This window comes from Arachis ipaensis, chromosome B9 (genome assembly GCF_059453495.1).
Source record: "Arachis ipaensis isolate K30076 ecotype BB chromosome B9, ASM5945349v1, whole genome shotgun sequence".
NCBI classification, from domain to species: Eukaryota; Viridiplantae; Streptophyta; class Magnoliopsida; order Fabales; family Fabaceae; genus Arachis; species Arachis ipaensis.
In genome coordinates, this window is record NC_142444.1 from 9,515,777 (window position 1) to 9,534,082 (window position 18,306).

The 18,306-nt window shown below is 25.4% G+C and overlaps 2 protein-coding genes across 2 annotated transcripts; both read left to right on the plus strand.

Annotated features, from left to right (window-relative positions):
• Positions 1–1,135: 1,135 nt before the first annotated feature.
• Positions 1,136–7,946, plus strand: LOC110266744 (uncharacterized). The gene is made up of 11 exons (XM_088498660.1): positions 1,136–1,211; positions 2,984–3,183; positions 5,112–5,165; positions 5,285–5,387; positions 5,501–5,567; positions 5,820–5,912; positions 6,036–6,171; positions 6,260–6,417; positions 6,526–6,646; positions 6,731–6,907; positions 7,598–7,946. Exons 1-11 carry the CDS (start codon positions 1,136–1,138, stop codon positions 7,634–7,636), a joined length of 1,224 nt encoding a protein of 407 aa, XP_088354786.1. The 3' UTR covers positions 7,637–7,946.
• A 7,508-nt stretch (positions 7,947–15,454) lies between these two features.
• Positions 15,455–17,116, plus strand: LOC148543691 (uncharacterized). Its single transcript, XM_088498661.1, has 4 exons — positions 15,455–15,475; positions 15,648–15,918; positions 16,103–16,199; positions 16,507–17,116. The coding sequence occupies exons 1-4, from the start codon at positions 15,455–15,457 to the stop codon at positions 17,114–17,116; spliced, it is 999 nt and encodes a 332-aa protein (XP_088354787.1).
• Positions 17,117–18,306: the final 1,190 nt, after the last annotated feature.

Genomic DNA, 18,306 nt, shown 5'->3' on the forward strand with positions numbered 1-18,306 from the left:
AGCTATTTATTTGACTATAGTAAAAAAATGGGCAAAACACTAAAATAAGTTAAGGGGAAGAAATTTTTACGCAAATCCGCCAAACCAAAATCTGGTTTATGAATCAACCAATGCTTGTTTATATGTAGTTCGAATTAACTAGATTCGAACTTGATCTACACATAATTCGAATCATGTTACTTCGAATTATACACAAAACTTACACACACCAATTCGAATCAACCTGATTCGAATTACACACATACAATAATTCGAATCAGATTCGAATTACACCCTCATTTATTAAAAAATTTATTAAAAAAATTAATAATTAAAAATTAAAAAATATATTTTTTATTTCATATATTAAAAAAAGCTAACAAAATATTTAATTACGAGACTTCTTTAAAATATTAATGAGTTATCAATTCGAATTCCATATAATACTCTTTTATCCATTTTTAATAGCTCATGAATATTTTTAATAAATTTTTTTAAATTATATGGTGAGATATTACATGATTCGAATTACGCATGGGGGAATTTCAATCACTCTGATTCGAATTATACGGTGAGCAATTCGAAGTTTATACGATACTCTTCTGCCCATTCTTGGTAGCTCATGAATATTTTTTAATAAATTTATTTTAACTATACCACAAAAAAATATTTTATTCTATACAAAATAATTTAAAAAATTGATTAAAAAATGTTAGGAGTACTATAAAAATTTGTAATATTCTAATGACTTAGGTAAATACATGTATATACACAAATTTTAAATAAAATACTCTACATAGTCAATAGTAATTTAGAAATTAAAGAAAATATTTTATTCCATCTAAAACAATTAAAAAATATATTTTATTCTATACAAAATAATTTAAAAAAATGGCTTTAAAAATGTTATGAGTACTATAAAAGTTTGTAATATTCTAGTGATTTAGGTAAATACATGATAAAAATATATTTTCTTTAATTTCTAAATTATTATCGACTATGTAGAGTATTTCTTTAATATCATAAGTTATTACAAATTTTTATAGTACTCCTAACATCTTTTAGGCCATTTTTTTAATTATTTTGCATAGAATAAAATATTTTTTGTGGTATGATTAAAATAAATTTATTAAAAAATATTCATGAGCTATCAAGAATGGACAGGAGAGTATTGTATAAAATTCAAATTGCTCACCATATAATTCGAATCAGAGTGATTGAACTTCCCATGCGTAATTCGAATCATTTTTTTGTGGTATGATTAAAATAAATTTATTAAAAAATATTCATGAGCTATCAAGAATGGGCAGGAGAGTATTGTATAAAATTCAAATTGCTCACCATATAATTCGAATCAGAGTGATTGAACTTCCCATGCGTAATTCGAATCATGTAATATCTCACCATATAATTTAAAAAAATTTATTAAAAAATATTCATGAGCTATTAAAAATGGACAAAAGAGTATTATATGGAATTCGAATTGATAGCTCATTAATATTTTAAAGAAGTCTCGTAATTAAATATTTTGTTAGCTTTTTTAATGCATGAAATAAAATATATATTTTTTTAATTTTAAATTTTTTAAATAATTTTTTTAATAAATTATTAATTTTTTTAATAAATGAGGGTGTAATTCGAATCAACCTGATTCGAATTATTGTATGTGTGTAATTCGAATAAGGTTGATTCGAATTAGTGTGTGTGAGTTTTGTGTATAATTCGAAGCAACATGATTTGAATTATGTGTAGATTAAGTTCGAATTTAGTTGATTCGAACTACATATAAACATGCATTGGTTAATTCATGAAATAATTTTTGGTTTGGCAAGATTTGTATAATTTTTTGCTCCCCTTGACTTAATATAATGATTTGCCCTAAAAATTGTACTCTAAAAAACATGAGTTAACAATAAAAATATAAATTATAAATAAAATTTGATCAACAAGTATATTAAAAAATCTAAAAAAATAAATAATTAAAATATTCATATTAGTAGGCCAAAATTAATTATTCTAACTAATATTAATTCAAACGATACTAAATTTCTTAAATCAATACAAAACAATGGTTTCCGAAATCTCAATTTCACAGTAAGTTTTATTCAAATTATTCAAAATAAAATAAAAATTGTTAGACTAAAATTAAAACAATTAGCAATAAAAATTGATAGATTAAAATATAGATCTTCAAAAATAAAACAAAATTATTAAAAAAATTATAAAAATTATAAATAAAAATTTAACTCGTAAAAACTATTAATTCACATGAAAAAAGTATCAAAATGATAATCAAATAGAAGAAAAAATAATATTATAGAATTTATAAAAAGTAATAAAAATAAAACAATTCTCGAATAAAATTTTTTAAAACTTTAAATTTTAAACAAATTAAAAAATTAGTATTATAACTAAAAAACGATTTCAAGAATATAACAACACTTTTCAATAAAAATAATATTTTTAATCTATGTTATTTGTTAAAATCTAATGTGTGATAATTTATTCAATAAACAAAATTAAATATTAAGCCAATTCCCATTTGGTGCGCTTGCTTTTTTTATTTTTCTTGAAAAATGGATAAAATTAACATTAGTTAACACAAAAAATTTAAAATAAATTAAAGAAGAGATTATTTAAAAGTTATAAAGAAAGATAATGTATATTTTATAAATAAAGAAGAGGATAATATCATTTTAACATCTTTTAAAAGAGGAGAATAAATTTTTCTCATAATAATAATAATAATAAATTATAACGTACTAAAAAAAACTAAAAATACTATTATTTTTTTTGTGACTACTAAAAATATTATATAAAAAATATATAAAAAATATATAAAAAATTAAATATACATAAAAAAATTATATTATAATTAAATATTATATTTTTTTAATAATTATTTATTTAAAAATAATTTTAACTAATATTATTTAAATAATATTTATTTTATTAAAATTAATTTTAGTATACAATCTAAACACACACTCCGTTGAAAATAAAGTGGAGGAACGTTTCGTTTTTGACCCGACTCTTACATCGGTCCTCAGACTCTTCGCTCTGATTCTTCTTCTTTCCATACCAATACCATTCGGACTTCATAACTATTCAATTCCGAATGCTGATGCAGAGAGGGATTTTGAACTTCATCTTGACGGGCTTATTCACTTTGAGAAGCCCATGAATCAATTACCTGGAGCAATGGTACTAATATCAAATTTAGTGCTCTCCTTTAATTACTGTGGTTTTTTTCAAGTTTTTGCTTTTTCAAATTTTTCATGCTTTTCATTCTGTGTTAGGGTTTTGGCCATTGGGAGTACAAGAAGCACAAGAAACACGTTTCACAATATTATAATTTTTTGTTTGGTTAACTTTTTTTTTTTTCATCTAAATTTAAAACATGATTCTGCATTTGAATTGCAGTTTACTACAACAACAAACGATAACTTTTACGTTAAATTGATAGATTAAAAAATTAATTAAAAAATTTATTTTTTTATCAATTTTATCATTTAATCTTATTTATAATAAAAAATACTAAAAACTAATCATCACTTAAAAATTTTTTTATAGTTATGCTTTATAAATAAATATTTTTTTAATATTATTGTTAGTATCTTTTATTAAATTTTGATTTTTTATCAATTTTTATTTATTTTTCTTGTTAATAGTATGGATATTTTTATTTAGAGTTTTTTTTATATTCATTTATGTATGTTATTGTATTTTTTAATAGAATTTTTAGTATTCATTGTTTATATAAATTTTTTTAATTATTTTTATTAATACATAATTTTTTATAAAATCTTATTTTTTTATTTGACTTTGTATATTTTTACTATGTGTTCTTAAATTAGTATATATTTTATTTATTATTGTTAATTTTTATAATATAAATTTCATTAGAAAGATATAATTAAATACAAAAAAAGTACCAAAGAAGAGTATTAAAAAATTATATAACCAAGAGAGTACTAAATTTTAACACATAAATTTAAATTCTCTTCAAAAGAAATGATAGTCAAAGAGTGTTAAAATAATATAATTTTGAATGATATAAATTTATGTCTTTTTTTTTTATGGGAGTCACTCCGACAAAGATGTTTAAAACGTCTCTTTTTAAAGATGTTTTTTAATAATTAAAATTTAGTATATGTGATCGATTAAATCGTGTTATTTTTGTCAAATTAGGCCAGACAAATTAACTAAAATACCCCTATTCTATATATAAATTTTGAAAACTCTAAATCCTAATCCTATGGCAAGTAAATGACTAGAATTTAGGATTTTCAAAATTAATATATATGACAGGAATATTTTAGTTATTTTCTATAATAAGGGTATTATAGTCATTTTTTATAAAAAAAATAATATTAATTTAGATCAGTTCAAGATTTGATTCACCATATTTTTTGTTAAATTAATTTGTCTGACCTAATTTTGACAAAAATAACACGATTTAATCGATTATATGTGTTAAATTTTAATTACTAAAAAATGTCTTTGAAAAAAGACGTTTTAGATATCTTTATTTGAATGACTCCCTTTTATAATAATTTTTGTCTAAACGTAATTTTGAATAATGTAATCAAAACAACATTAATTTTATTATATTCCATTTTAATACAAAATTACCAAATATAAATTACATTAACACCAACTTATTTTTTATCAAAATAAAATTTATAAAATCAATTTTATACACATTGTCGTTTGCAAATTTTAATCCAAATATAGAAAGTTTAATTTTGATACCGTTTGAAAAATTACTATCTTTTCTCCTGGGTGTTCAATATGATGGGGTCCAAAATTGGTTTTCGAATGGGGAGAGAGAGAGAGAGAGTAACATGCTGTCATATGGTCCCTTCCCAATAATTTCGTTTTCTTTGATATTGGTCTATTTAAACGTGAATATTATATCTGACATTTTATTACCCAATCCAAGCATTGTCGTAGACCTTGATTACTTGCAATCATGCATCTTTTAATTGTCATGGACTATGAATGTCTCCTAATGTGTAATCATTATTATAGCATTGCTAGATATTTGTTCTTACTCCTTATACATAGGACTTGCTGTGCAATGTCAATGTTTAAAAACTTGGTTTACAGTGTGTGTTGCTTGTTTGTAGGAGGTTCCGGCTAAAGATAAGTATGCTATTGAAATGGTGTTGCATGATAAAAAGGTGAGGTCCAATTGTTTTGGTCATTATCTTTTTTTATTACACTTAATTGCTTTTCAGTACTATATAAGACATTTTACTAACTTTAATTATATAAAAAAAAAAAAAAAAACAAATTTCAGGGTAGCAGAATACATGCTTCTGTCCCAAAGGCATTGGTCAAGAAGTTTTGTCCTGTTGCTAACATTAAACAAAATGGCAATATAGATGACAGGGAACTCATTGGTAAGAATTTAATGAACCTTGCTTTATTTGCATTGAACTTTTCAACTTCATGTCTTCATATACATAAATTATGCCTTTCCACAGGTTTATACATGTTTAATTCATCTTTTCAGATATAATTGCTGAGGTGGTTGGAAACGAGGGAATACAAATTGTAATGTTGTTCTTGATTATATTCAGGTGGATATGCAACTTCAATTTTCGTTTGTTTTTGGATATGAGGCTTTTCTGGATCCTATGTTAAGGTGGAATGCTTGTGCATCAGGCTACTATTTTTTTTTTTCAAAGAAACTAATCTCGTTTCGAGGATAGTGAGACTTGCTCTCTCAATTGGTAGAACCTGGGTTCTCCCTGGGCTATGGTGTACCTATTCCACTGCATGAACACCCTTGTTTTATTCTATAACTTCACTATCTTACTATGACTTCTATTTTTCTTAGACAAAGTGCATGTTCAGAGTAGTTACTATGCATCAAAGCTCCATGTGAAGATCTACATAAAGGAAGTTGGGGATTCCAAAATTAGGTAATTTTACTGTTTTGTTATGCTTTTATGTCATTTTTGCAGTTCATGGTTTATGTACTAGATGTGTTAAACATCTTCGTTATCTATGTCCTTTTTTTTTTCTTTCCTTTTCTGGATAAAAAGGTTGGTGAGTACTTGCCAGATTACTTTGCAGTATATAAGTCATCTCTCATCTCAACCTAGCTATTCTGTGAGTGATGAGATTAATGGCGAATTAGTAAGATTGAAGTCAATAGAGGAGCTTCTGAATTGTGCAAATGTATAGTAATTTATAATTCTGTATTCATAATGTGCTGTAATATGTTTAATTCTTTTTAATTCATTATGACTAATAGTTTGTATTACAGGAGGGTTCTTATTGGATTCTGGCTAGTACAGTGCGTTTGGATGTTGGAAAAGATGATTGGTTTTACAAGGGATGTACCAGATGTCTCCAGAAGCTAGAAGGTGCTGAACCATCTTATTGCAAGAAATGTGATCAAGCGGATTCCAATCCTCTTCTACGGTTGTATTCAATTTCTTATGTTGGTATCATATTTATTTTTTATTATCAATTTTGGAGTATACCCTAATTCTATTATAAGATTCCTTTTTCCCCCTTCCTCCTTTTTAGGTTTAGGTTTCAAGTGATAGTGTCTGATGGCCTCACTGGAAGAATAACATTGGTTCTGTGGGATAGGGAAACCATGCAAGTTGTTGGGAAGACAGCAACAGAGATAAAAGAAAACTTTTTTGTGAGTCTTCAAAATTATTTTGTTGACTTAGAAATCCATTCATGAGTTATGAAGTGTTTTATAACCTCTCTTACTTCTTTGCAGGATGATGGTGAGGATGCAGACACTTATCCTAAAGCTCTTGATTCAGTGATAGATACAAAGCTTCTAATTAAAGTTGCTGTGTCATCAAGGAACATTAACGGTTATGATGATGTCTATAATGTTATGAGGATATCCGATGATGAACAATTGATTGCAAAATTGGGCCATGATGCTGCTGTAAGTGAATTTTTTAGAGGACAAAATGCATGTGTGAATCAATTTATTCATTGTCATGATTTTCATTTGTATAGGCAGCATCACAAGAATTGGAAATGCAGGGTGTTGATAATAATGTTAGTTGTCAATAATTTATCCACAAAGTGACTGGTAGCAAGAAAGGATAGAGAATAGAAGACACTAATATTATTTCCAACTTCGGTAACAGACTAACAGTATACAAGTTAAACCAAGTGGGTCTCAACAAATGATCAGACACTCTTTGCTACTAATTAATTCTAACTAATATATTCTTAATCTTAACTAACCTTACTCTCACTAATGGTAAGTAATTCATATATTAATGTCATCCTAACATACTGTTGGCAATAATGACACAAGTTGGATGAAGGTCATTTGTTTACTTTCATTTGTTTTAAATAGCTTTTGATATTAGTTTCTATACCCAATTGCCCTAATTGATTCGATTTAATTTTGATGCACCAATATTATAAAATGTTTACTTATATCATTATTTAATCAATTTTATTCTTTTATATAACTTTTTAAATAGTGAATGTTAAAAGTAGTTGTTTTTGCTTATGTGACAATAAATGATTAGATGTTGATGTTAAATTTTTAGATTTACATTTAATAGTGTAATGCATAGAAATTAAATCGTAATTGATTTTATAAACTTGCTCCTTTCAGGATTCAGTTAATGACGAGTTTCATACAACTTCTAGTTAGAAGACTCCAGCAAAGTGTGCATCTTGAATTGGGCCCTAATAGTTAGCTGTCAAGTAACAAGGTGACGAGACTGAATTAAACAAAGACAACTATGTTGTGAGTGATTAGTGTTGTTAGTATTACTCTTTGTTGTAGAATATTAGAGATATTATTTGTAATCTAGTTATTTCACTCATCAGTTGTACTGTGGTGTCTTTTAATTTGGTCCAAGCTATCTTTGGAAGACCAATATTGTAATAATGTCTATTCAGGTTGTGTTAACTTTTGTAGTATCTATGGGTGTGAACGCTTTTAATAATCCTATAGTTGAGTTTAGAACTTGACCTCTTTTATTACATGATTACATCTATTTAATTACAGTGGTTAACTTCATTTATATTTTATTATAAGTGTGATTAGTCAAAGCAGCTTTCCAACCAGCTATGAAAATGATAAGTCAAACATGTTGAAGTTTGGACTCAATTCCAGGACACATATACCGACTTTGACATATATAGCTTAGTTTTGCAACGATTATTCTATAGCAGGGACGGATTTATGTTTATAGATGTGGGGCAATTGTTCCAGTGGAGTTTAAATTTTTTTTTAATTAATACATAATGTTAGTCGAAATATTTATTTTCGAAAGATTAAACTGATTTGAAATGTTGGCGAAGTATTGGAAGGGGAGCAGAGATAAAAAAAAACCACACGTACAAATATTAAGTAAAAATTATTTGACATGGACTCGATTTTAGTATTTTGACAAATCGAGTAATTACTCGAACGAAGAAATGAGCGGTTATACGAATGAAAAAGTCGAAGGTTTAATTTTCTCTAAGTTAAGGATTTATTGGTAACGTTTATGGGCAAAAGAGCGGGAATAGTTACTCAGAAATCTGCACACAAGACAGTATCGTATAATAAATGGTCGGTTATGGAAGTGAGTTATAAATATTAGTGAGTCTTAGGAAATCGAGGTTGGAACTTCAGAAATTACTCACGCACACTCACATTCCAATGACTTTCTGAGTCTGTCTCGAGTCAAATTTCTATAGGGATCCTTCCACTTGTCTTTACTTAAGCCTACCACTTGTCTTTACTTTTCATTTATAATTCCTGCAAAAACTTTACTTTTCATGTTCAATTTATCTTTCGAGCAACTTTAATTTCATTATCTAATTTACATTTCAGCGCTTTTACTTTTCATGTCAAAAGTCCTTTGACCCAGTCGGAGGCGTTTTAATTGCTTTGTTTGAAATTCAATGCAAACCATTTCGATTTCAGTCAGTTTTACTTTTCGAAATCTTTATTTTGCACTTTTTTCAGTTCTTTGCACTTTTCGAACTCAATTCCCTTTTAATGTTCATCTAATTCGAAGACATTTGATGCACTTATAGAAAAAATTGGTACCTGCAAAAGAGTAGATTTCGGTCCCAAACTATTAGAATCGAACCACCATCAATTTGTTAAAAATCGATAAAACACATGGTAACAATTTATTTGCCCCATAATATAATTAAGAGTAAAGGACATTTTTGTCCCTGGTCTTTTTTCTGTGGACATTTTCGTCCCTGACCATTGAAAAATACTTTTAAGTTCCTGACGTTCTTAAAAGTTGGACGGATCAGTCCCTCCGTCCAAATGCCCAATGGAAAAGCTGATCTGGCTCCCGTAATGCTTCTCACGCGTACGTGTCGCCGTGAATTCAGCAAATCCACATTTCTTTATGAATTCTCCACTTTGTATATTTTTTTCCATTTCTTTCAAGCCATTCTTGCCTTCAAAACTTTAAATCATTCAAACAAACATATCAAGGCATCCAATGAGAGAAAAGTAAATTAAAATTAGCAATTTAGGATGTGTTTGGCTTAGCGTTTGAAGCAAACATAGGTTTAGTTGTTTTGAAAGTTTCACTTTTTACTTTAGCTATTTTTCTTTTTCTGAACGTAAACGTGATTCTGCTCTTCAACCCAAGTTTAGCCAAAGCTAAAAATGATAGCTTTTGCATTTACATTTTCACGTTAGATTGAAATTTATAATTAATTTTGTTGTTTTTTTTTATAATATTTTTTCTCTAGTACTCTCTCATGGATATTATTATTCTTTATGAAATTATTTTTTTTATATACATTTTTTACCTATTATTTTTTTTAATAGAATAGTAATAGTAAAATTATAGCATATTAAAAAAGAATACTAAAAGTATTAAAAATATCTATATAAAAATATCATAAAAAAATTTTAGATTTATTTCCATCATTGTCAAGATAAATATTTAATTTTTATTATCTTTAGTACTCTCTTTTATAATTGTAATTTTTGTGTACTATATTTTAGTGTAATTTTTTTATAATATAAATTATGATCTCATTAAAAAAGACAAATTAAATAAAAAATTAATCATAGGTAATAATATAATCATCAACGTTGGATTCTAAAATAATTTTAACTTTGAGAGCAGTTTCATCATTGTAACTTTCTTTAATTACGTAGAGACTGTATTATTCTTACTTTTCTCCCATTCAATATCTTGATATGCTTGTTTGAGTGATTTAAAGTTTTGAAGGCAAGAATAGATTGAAAGAAATGGATAAAAGCATGCAAAGTGGAGAATTCATAAAGAAATGTGGATTTGCTGAATTCATGGTGACGCATACACGCGTACATGTGAGTGGAAAGTCTGTCATACGACGCGTACGCGTGACCCACGCGTACGCGTGACAAGCATTACAGGAGCCACGTCAGCTTTTTCCGTTGGGTCTGACGGAGGCATTTGGACGGAGGGACTAATCTGTCCAACTTTTAAGGACGTTAGGGACTTAAAAGTATTTTTTAATGGTCAATAACCAAAATGTTCGCGAGAAAAAAGGTCAGAGACAAAAATGTCCTTTACTCTATAATTAAATTTGATTCTATTATGATTAAACTTCACTCATCAACTTCAATTATATAGAAACAAATAGTAATTCAAGATTTAAACGAAGTTGTTACAATAACCTTTAGAAAGAAGGAGTGAAATAATTATAGATTTGTTATTTTATAATTGTAAACTAATAATAAATTTAAAATTTGAAAAAATCGGTTTATATACTTAAATTTGGAAAAAATTAATATCACTATTGTATCGTGTATATATATTTAATTATTTGTTCAAAATAGAGGTAACTACTAATTTAATATTTAAAAGAAGACAAATAATTCTTGAATGATTTGAAAATTGCAATAAAAATAATTAATAAATATTATATTTATTAAAAGTGACAAAAAAATTTTGTATTTAACAAATGACATATCCATTTAATCTAAATTGTTTTGTCAACATTTTGAATAAATATTTAGAAGATGCACAAAAATATTTAGAGCCAAATTTGATCTCTAGATTTTTTTTTATTTTTCAAAAAAAATTTAGTCATTCACAATTAAAAAAATTTAAAAAAATTCACTTGACATAAAATTATAAATTTTTAAGAATGAAAAGATCTTATTTTTTTTAATATTACTTGCAAAAAATTATATCAAAATATGACATTTAAAGTTTTTTTTAGAATATATATTTAATGTATATCTAGTTCTTTGGGATTTTTTTTATATTGATTATTAAATAAAAAATGGTTAAATAAATAAATAATAATAAAATAAGAAATCAAAATAATACTATTTATTCATTAGTTTTTTTTTAAGTTAACTTTAGTTTTTCTGGAACAACATCAGTTGAAAAAACTTTTTTAAATATGAATATTATAAAGAATCGATTTCGTAATCATATGAGAGATAAATTTTTAAATGATTATTTAACGATATATATAAAAAGAGAGACTTTTGATTGTATTAACAATAAAAAATTATTTAACTTTTTAAAATATAAAACCTAAAAAAATAAATTTTAAATTATTATTTTAATATTTTAATTTATTGGTTAGATAATTTGAAGACTAATTATATTTTATAATAACAAAGTATAATTATAAAAATTATTATCTACTTAATATACTAAAACTGGATTTTTTCCCAACTACTAAAGGTGACGTGTCGATCTCTCATGCCTCCGTTTTCCCTCCAAAACGAATAAAAATTTTTTTCTATTCTAAATTATTTTATTGTAATTATATTATAATTAATACTAAATGAATAATATATAATTATACTAATTTAGCAACATATCTTCATTATAATTATATCAAATTAATATTTAATGCACTATTAAACTACTTATCAATTATCAATTAAAAATACTTTTAATAATTTTTATGATAATAATAATATCAATAATAGTAATAATAATAATAAAAAATCTTTGTTACCCGATTCACGTATATCTTTAATATAATTATATTGTAATTAATATTTAATGAATAATATATAATTATACTAATTTAGAAACATATCTTCATTATAATTGTATTAAATCAAAATTTAATGCATTATTAAAAAATTACCTTAATAATAGGTAATTTACATATTTATTTTTGTTTTACTAAAGTCTATATATAGTGTTTTCCTGTGCTACATGAATCTAAATTTGAGAGTCAATTCATAATTTTATATTTAGTGTTTTTTTTTAACTACTTCAAAAAATAAGAATGTATTCTTCGTTTTTTATTGAAGTTGATCCTTTTAAGGTACAATTTATAATTTTTTATAATATTTTTTATATACTCATTCTATTATATTATTCTTTTGATAATTTTTTATTTGTTGTTACTCTAAGTTATTCTTATCGTCTAATGTTCCAGTTCGATTGTCTTTTGCCACAATCATTTACAATGCATCACATCCATAAAATACCTCATCGAGTTGTCTTCACTGATTCGGGTTCCAACTACATGGATGTAAGCGTTCAAAGAAGAGGCAATAGTCTACTTTACCGAAGGATGGTTGGATCTACTCACCTATTATGACCAACCCAATGGAATGTGGTTAAAGTTAGATTTCTTAGGAGGAGCTCGATTTTTGATTGAGGAATTGCATCCACGGAACTTTATAGGGCAAGTTCAAGTTCCATCCCCTTCATGCTTTTTACGTCTGTCCGAAAATCTTTGAAGTGGAGCACATAATGAAATTGAATTCCCTCAGTTTCAGTTCAATTTTGCTAAATTCGTGACAAATTCAGATATGCAATTTCAACGATTGGCAATTCTATACCTTGCCGCATTGCATGGATAGCGGATGATGAAGCTTATCTAACAAGAGGATGGTCTGATTTTGCACGAATTCTAAATATTGAAACTTATGATGTTATTTCAATTGGTTGTCGTTACAAGAATGATTCTATACTATATGTGACTAAGGACTAGAATAGGTTCAATATTGTTTAGGTAATTTGGTTTTACTATTAGCATTTAATTAAATTATAATTATAGAATTTTAAATTATTGCCTCAATTTATATATTACGATTATTTTTTGTGGATGTGCTATTTTTAAATAATTTAATAAAATGAAGTAGTGTCAGATATTATTAAGTTTATTTTTATCCTTTATTTTTTTATTTGTATTTTCATTATATTTGACAAAAAATGAACCTATACATATATTAAATCGTTGACCTAAAGACAATTTATTTGCCAATAATCGGTGGATAAAATTGAAATTACACCCGTGTCATATAATTATAATTGATTAATTGGTATAAAATGAAATTATACCCGTGCCATGAGTAATAATCTAAATAATTATATCTTAACAAAATATAATTTGAAATAATTTATAAACAATTATCTTAACAAAAATAATTATTTAATAATTGATTTAAAAATCAATGCAAAAAATAATTATTAATAATAGTATTATTAACTGGGTAAATAATATAATTTCAAATTATTACTTGAAACATAAATAATATATGGAAATCTATTGAGTAAATCATTGATTTTGCACTTTAATAATTTGACAATTATTACTCAATTAACCAGTTAATTGAATTAGTAATAACAATTTTTAATTTCAAATTTTGTATATTAAGTAGTTATTAAAAATTGGGTAATAACGATTTACACGGCGTGTAAATCATTGATAAATTCAATTAACCATATAGAAGATAATATACTAACAGTTTTAGTATATTATTTATGACAAGCGAAATTATTTCCTCATATTTTCTATTAAAATTGAAATTAGTAATAGTTTAAAAAAAGGTTTATTAATAAAATTACTAATAGTCACATTTTTATACACAGGATATATGTTTCTATATATTATTTAAAAAATATAATGAAACATAAATAATGAATGAGTATGTTATTTCTTCGACTAGCTAATTAATACAAAATCGAGTACCCTTTTTTATTCGATTGAGGTCATATTCTGTTTGGTGAAAGTTTCAATCACCTTAATTAAATCCTGTCTTTGTGCCTTAACTTATATAGGTAGTAATATGTTACATATTATTTGGTATATCTAAGTATTTATTTCTCATAACGGAGATGTAAAAAATCATATTAAGGTTTATTGCCAAATAATTAGTGGATGAATAATAGTAGATTATATTATTTTGAAAAAATATTTTCATTATAACTATATCAAATCAATATTTAATTATGATAAAATATGTTAATTATAATTATATCATAGAATTATAATAATTACGATATTTATGTTATATATTTTAATCATTTATGTACGTAAATAATTAGAAATCAATCAAATCAAATTATCACAGTAAATAATATGTTGTATATTATTACGGGAAATAATCCGTAGATAAAATTAAAATTACACCCGTGTCATATAATTATAATTGATTAATTGGTATAAAATGAAATTATACCCGTGTCATGAGTAATAATCTAAATAATTATATCTTAACAAAATATAATTTGAAATAATTTATAAACAATTATCTTAACAAAAATAATTATTTAATAATTGATTTAAAAATCAATGCAAAAAATAATTTTTAATAATAGTATTATTAACTAGGTAAATAATATAATTTCAAATTATTACTTGAAATATAAATAATATATAAAAATCAATTGAGTAAATCAATGATTTTGCACCTAAATAATTTGACAATTATTACTCAATTAACCAGTTAATTGAATTAGTAATAACAATTTCCAATTTCAAATTTTGTATATTAAGTAATTATTAAAAATTGGGTAATAACGATTTACACGGAAAAATTATTGATAAATTCAATTAACCATAAAGAAGATAATATACTAACAGTTTTAGTATATTATTTATGGCAAGAGAAATTATTTTCTCAAATTAAATTTTATATAATTATAGTAAGTTTTTATAATTAAAGCAATATAAAACTGTTTCATATATAGCAATAATATTATACATATTTATATATCTCTTCTTTTATCTCTTTTTTCAAAATATTGGCATATAATTAATGTAAAAAATATATAATATTAAACTGTTTTGTTATGCATATATATGAATTTATATAATAACCCGTATAATTTATACGTATGGCATAATACATATGTCAAAAAAAGATTCCATAATTTTTGAAAACCACTGTTTTGTTATATGAAATTAAAATTGAAATTAAATAATTTCTATTTATATAATTTTTTTCTATTAGTATCAAGTATCTCCATTAAAAATTCATATCGTTTGTAATTAGTGTATATATATATATATATAAAAGTCGTAATAGTCAATTGTTTCAATTATTTTTCATCTACAAAATTCATATCTTATTCGTATTTCTTTTTCTCTTTATTATTTTCCATACCTAATGGCTACAAGCTATGATTCTATCAACAGTATTACCTGTAGTAGATTATATAATGAAAAGGTTTGGAAAATAAGGACAAGGATTATAAGGTTATGAAAAGTTCCATCCAAATTTGACAAGAGTAAGACAGCTTATCTAGAAATGGTTCTCATGGATGATAAGGTAGGTTGATTATTCTACGTGATTTCTTCGAGTGATGCTAGGTCCAGTTTATATATATTTACTGTTCACATTTTAACTTTATTTCGTGAGTAAACTCTTGGAGGAATCAACCACAGTGCGATTTAATAGAGTTATAAGTGCTAATAGTCTTCGTTTTTAATTTGTTTTACAGTGTGATAAAATTCATTGTTCAGTGAAGAATTATTTGGCAAAGATGTTTGAGAATGATCTGATCGAGGGGAAATTTTATGTCTTCTCAAATTTTTTGATTGAGGAATCAAGCGGAATTTATCTTCCGACTACACATGTGTGTAGAATAACCTTTAAGAAGGAGTCACGTATAGTAAATACGATCGATGATCGTAACATTCCTGACAATCATTTCAATTTTCTCGATCATGCTGATATATTGAGACAAACAAATGAAAAAGCTAACTTATTTGGTGCGTAGTTAATTTGTATTATTATTATTATTATTATTATTATTATTATTATTATTATTATTATTATTATTATTATTATTATTATTATTATTATTATTATTATTATTATTATTATTATTATTATGTTATTTCATTTATTTGTCTTTAATTTCATGCTTTTAATTCGTCTTTTTTTTTAAATTAGATATTATTGGACTCTTAACTGGAAAAGGAGAACTTATATCATGGTCAAAAGCAGGAAAAAGTGGCCATTACATTATGGTTGATCTCCATGATTTGCAGTATGTGAAGATTTAAAATGTGACAATTAGAATTTATTTTGTAACAATTGTCTATTCATATGCAAATTTTTTTATTATATATTATTACTTATTTGTTCTAATTTCCGCCTTTATTTAGAAATGAGGAAAAAATTAGATGCACACTATAGGATCAATTTGTAACTCAACTACTCAATTATCTACGTGATCACCAGGCAACCGAATATATAGTTATTATCCAATTTGCTGCACTTTTGTTGCCTAATGGAAGAACTGCACATTCAAGATTTAAAATTTCTTTGGCCATAAATGAGGATTCTTTGTGTAGCATTAAACAGGAAAGTCCTCTTACAAGGTTAATATCTAAGGCCAAATTAATCATATGGGATGAAGCTCCAATGATAAGTAAGTATTGTTACGAAGCTTTAGACAAATGCCTCAGAGACATCTTAAGGTGCTCAGATTCGTATAATGCTCATTTGCCGTTTGGAGGTAAAGTTGTTGTTCTCGGAGGAGATTTTAGACAAATTTTACCTGTGATTCCCAGAGGCTCAAGGCAAGATATAATTCAGTCTTCTATTAATTCTTCATATTTGTGGCATAATTGTAAGGTTTTGAAGCTTACAAAAAACATGAGATTGTCACTAGGTGAAAACAACAACATACAAGAACTAAAAAATTTTGCAGAATGGCTACTCAAAATTGGTGATGATTTAGCTGGTGATACAACAGATGATGAATCGATCGTTCATATACCATCTGACATTTTGATTAAGAACTCTGAGATAGCTTTGGATGACCTCATTGATTTCGTGTATCCAGATATGTTATCCAATTTATTCGTTGAAAATTATTTCAAGGATAGAGCAATTCTTGCACCAACTTTGGATTGTGTCACTGATGTCAACAACAAGATGATTGCAGGGTTACCTGGATAAGAAAGAGTCTACTTAAGTTCAGACTCTGTGTGTGCTGAAGAGGGAAATATGAAATTTGAGTTAGATGCTTTCTCGCCGGAGATTCTAAATGGAATAAATTGTTCAGGTCTACCACCACACAAGTTGGTTCTGAAGGTTGGCGCTCCTGTTATGTTGCTGCGGAATATAGACCAAACTAATGGTTTGTACAATGGAACGAGGATGCAAGTTAGAAGAATGGGAAATCATGTGATAGAATGCAAGACTTTAACTGGTAACAAAGTTGGAAGTATTGTTTTTATCCCAAGACTGAATCTAATTCCAAATAATGAAATATTGCCGGTCAAGTTTCAAAGAAGACAATTTCCAATTATCATGTCATTTGTAATGACAATAAATAAGTCCCAGGGACAAACTCTATCGAAAGTTGGAATTTACCTTCCAAGGCCAGTTTTCACCCATGGTCAATTGTATGTTGCGTTATCAAGGGTAACGAGTAAAGATGGTCTGCGAGTGCTGTTGCAAGATTATGGACACTTAGAAGATAACTGCACGATGAATGTGGTATATAGAGAAGTTTTTGAGAGCCTATAATAAAAAGGTAATAACAAAATGTCTTACTAAATCTATTTATTTATTAAAATTTATTACTATCACTTAAAAAAATTTAGAAATTCTAGGAACTAATAGATGAATTCTTATTGTACATTAATAGTTTGAGAATATTAAAATTATCATAAAAATTCGTATAATTTTATTCTCTTGACAAACAATTTTATTAATTACGTTAATCATATAATTTTATATACAAACATTGATACATTGTTGTTTCATGTATATATTTTGCAGGTATCAAATGATAGCATTGAATTGTTATTCAATAGGTTTAAATTATTTATTGTTTATTACAAAACTTTCTGCATTAGGCTTCTCTATTAATTTGTTCTTCATTTTGAGCTGATTTTGATATTTTCTTACTTCACAGTAAACCAACATATAAAACTTTGTTAGTAGATTTAAGTATTACTAGATTATTTATGGTCATATTGAGTATATATGCCTGATTTATTGAAAAAAGTAGATTAAATAACTATTTTATAGTTAATACAATTAACACTATATTAAGAAAAGAAAAACAACACATACAAGTTATTCTTTTATTAATTAAATTATTATAATTAAAATAAAATTTAACATAACAACTTAAAATT

Bases quoted from the DNA above. Each gene is read 5' to 3' on its own strand.
- LOC148543691 (XM_088498661.1), top strand. From the start codon at position 15,455: ATGGTTCTCATGGATGATAAG. The intron at 15,476-15,647 runs GTAGGTTGATTA...TTTGTTTTACAG, and splicing joins TGGTTCTCATGGATGATAAG to TGTGATAAAATTCATTGTTC. The intron at 16,200-16,506 runs GTATGTGAAGAT...TTCTTTGTGTAG, and splicing joins GTTGATCTCCATGATTTGCA to CATTAAACAGGAAAGTCCTC.
- LOC110266744 (XM_088498660.1), top strand. From the start codon at position 1,136: ATGGACAGGAGAGTATTGTATAAAATTCAAATTGCTCACCATATAATT. The intron at 5,388-5,500 runs GTAAGAATTTAA...TCATCTTTTCAG, and splicing joins AGATGACAGGGAACTCATTG to ATATAATTGCTGAGGTGGTT. The intron at 6,172-6,259 runs GTATAGTAATTT...TTTGTATTACAG, and splicing joins AGCTTCTGAATTGTGCAAAT to GAGGGTTCTTATTGGATTCT.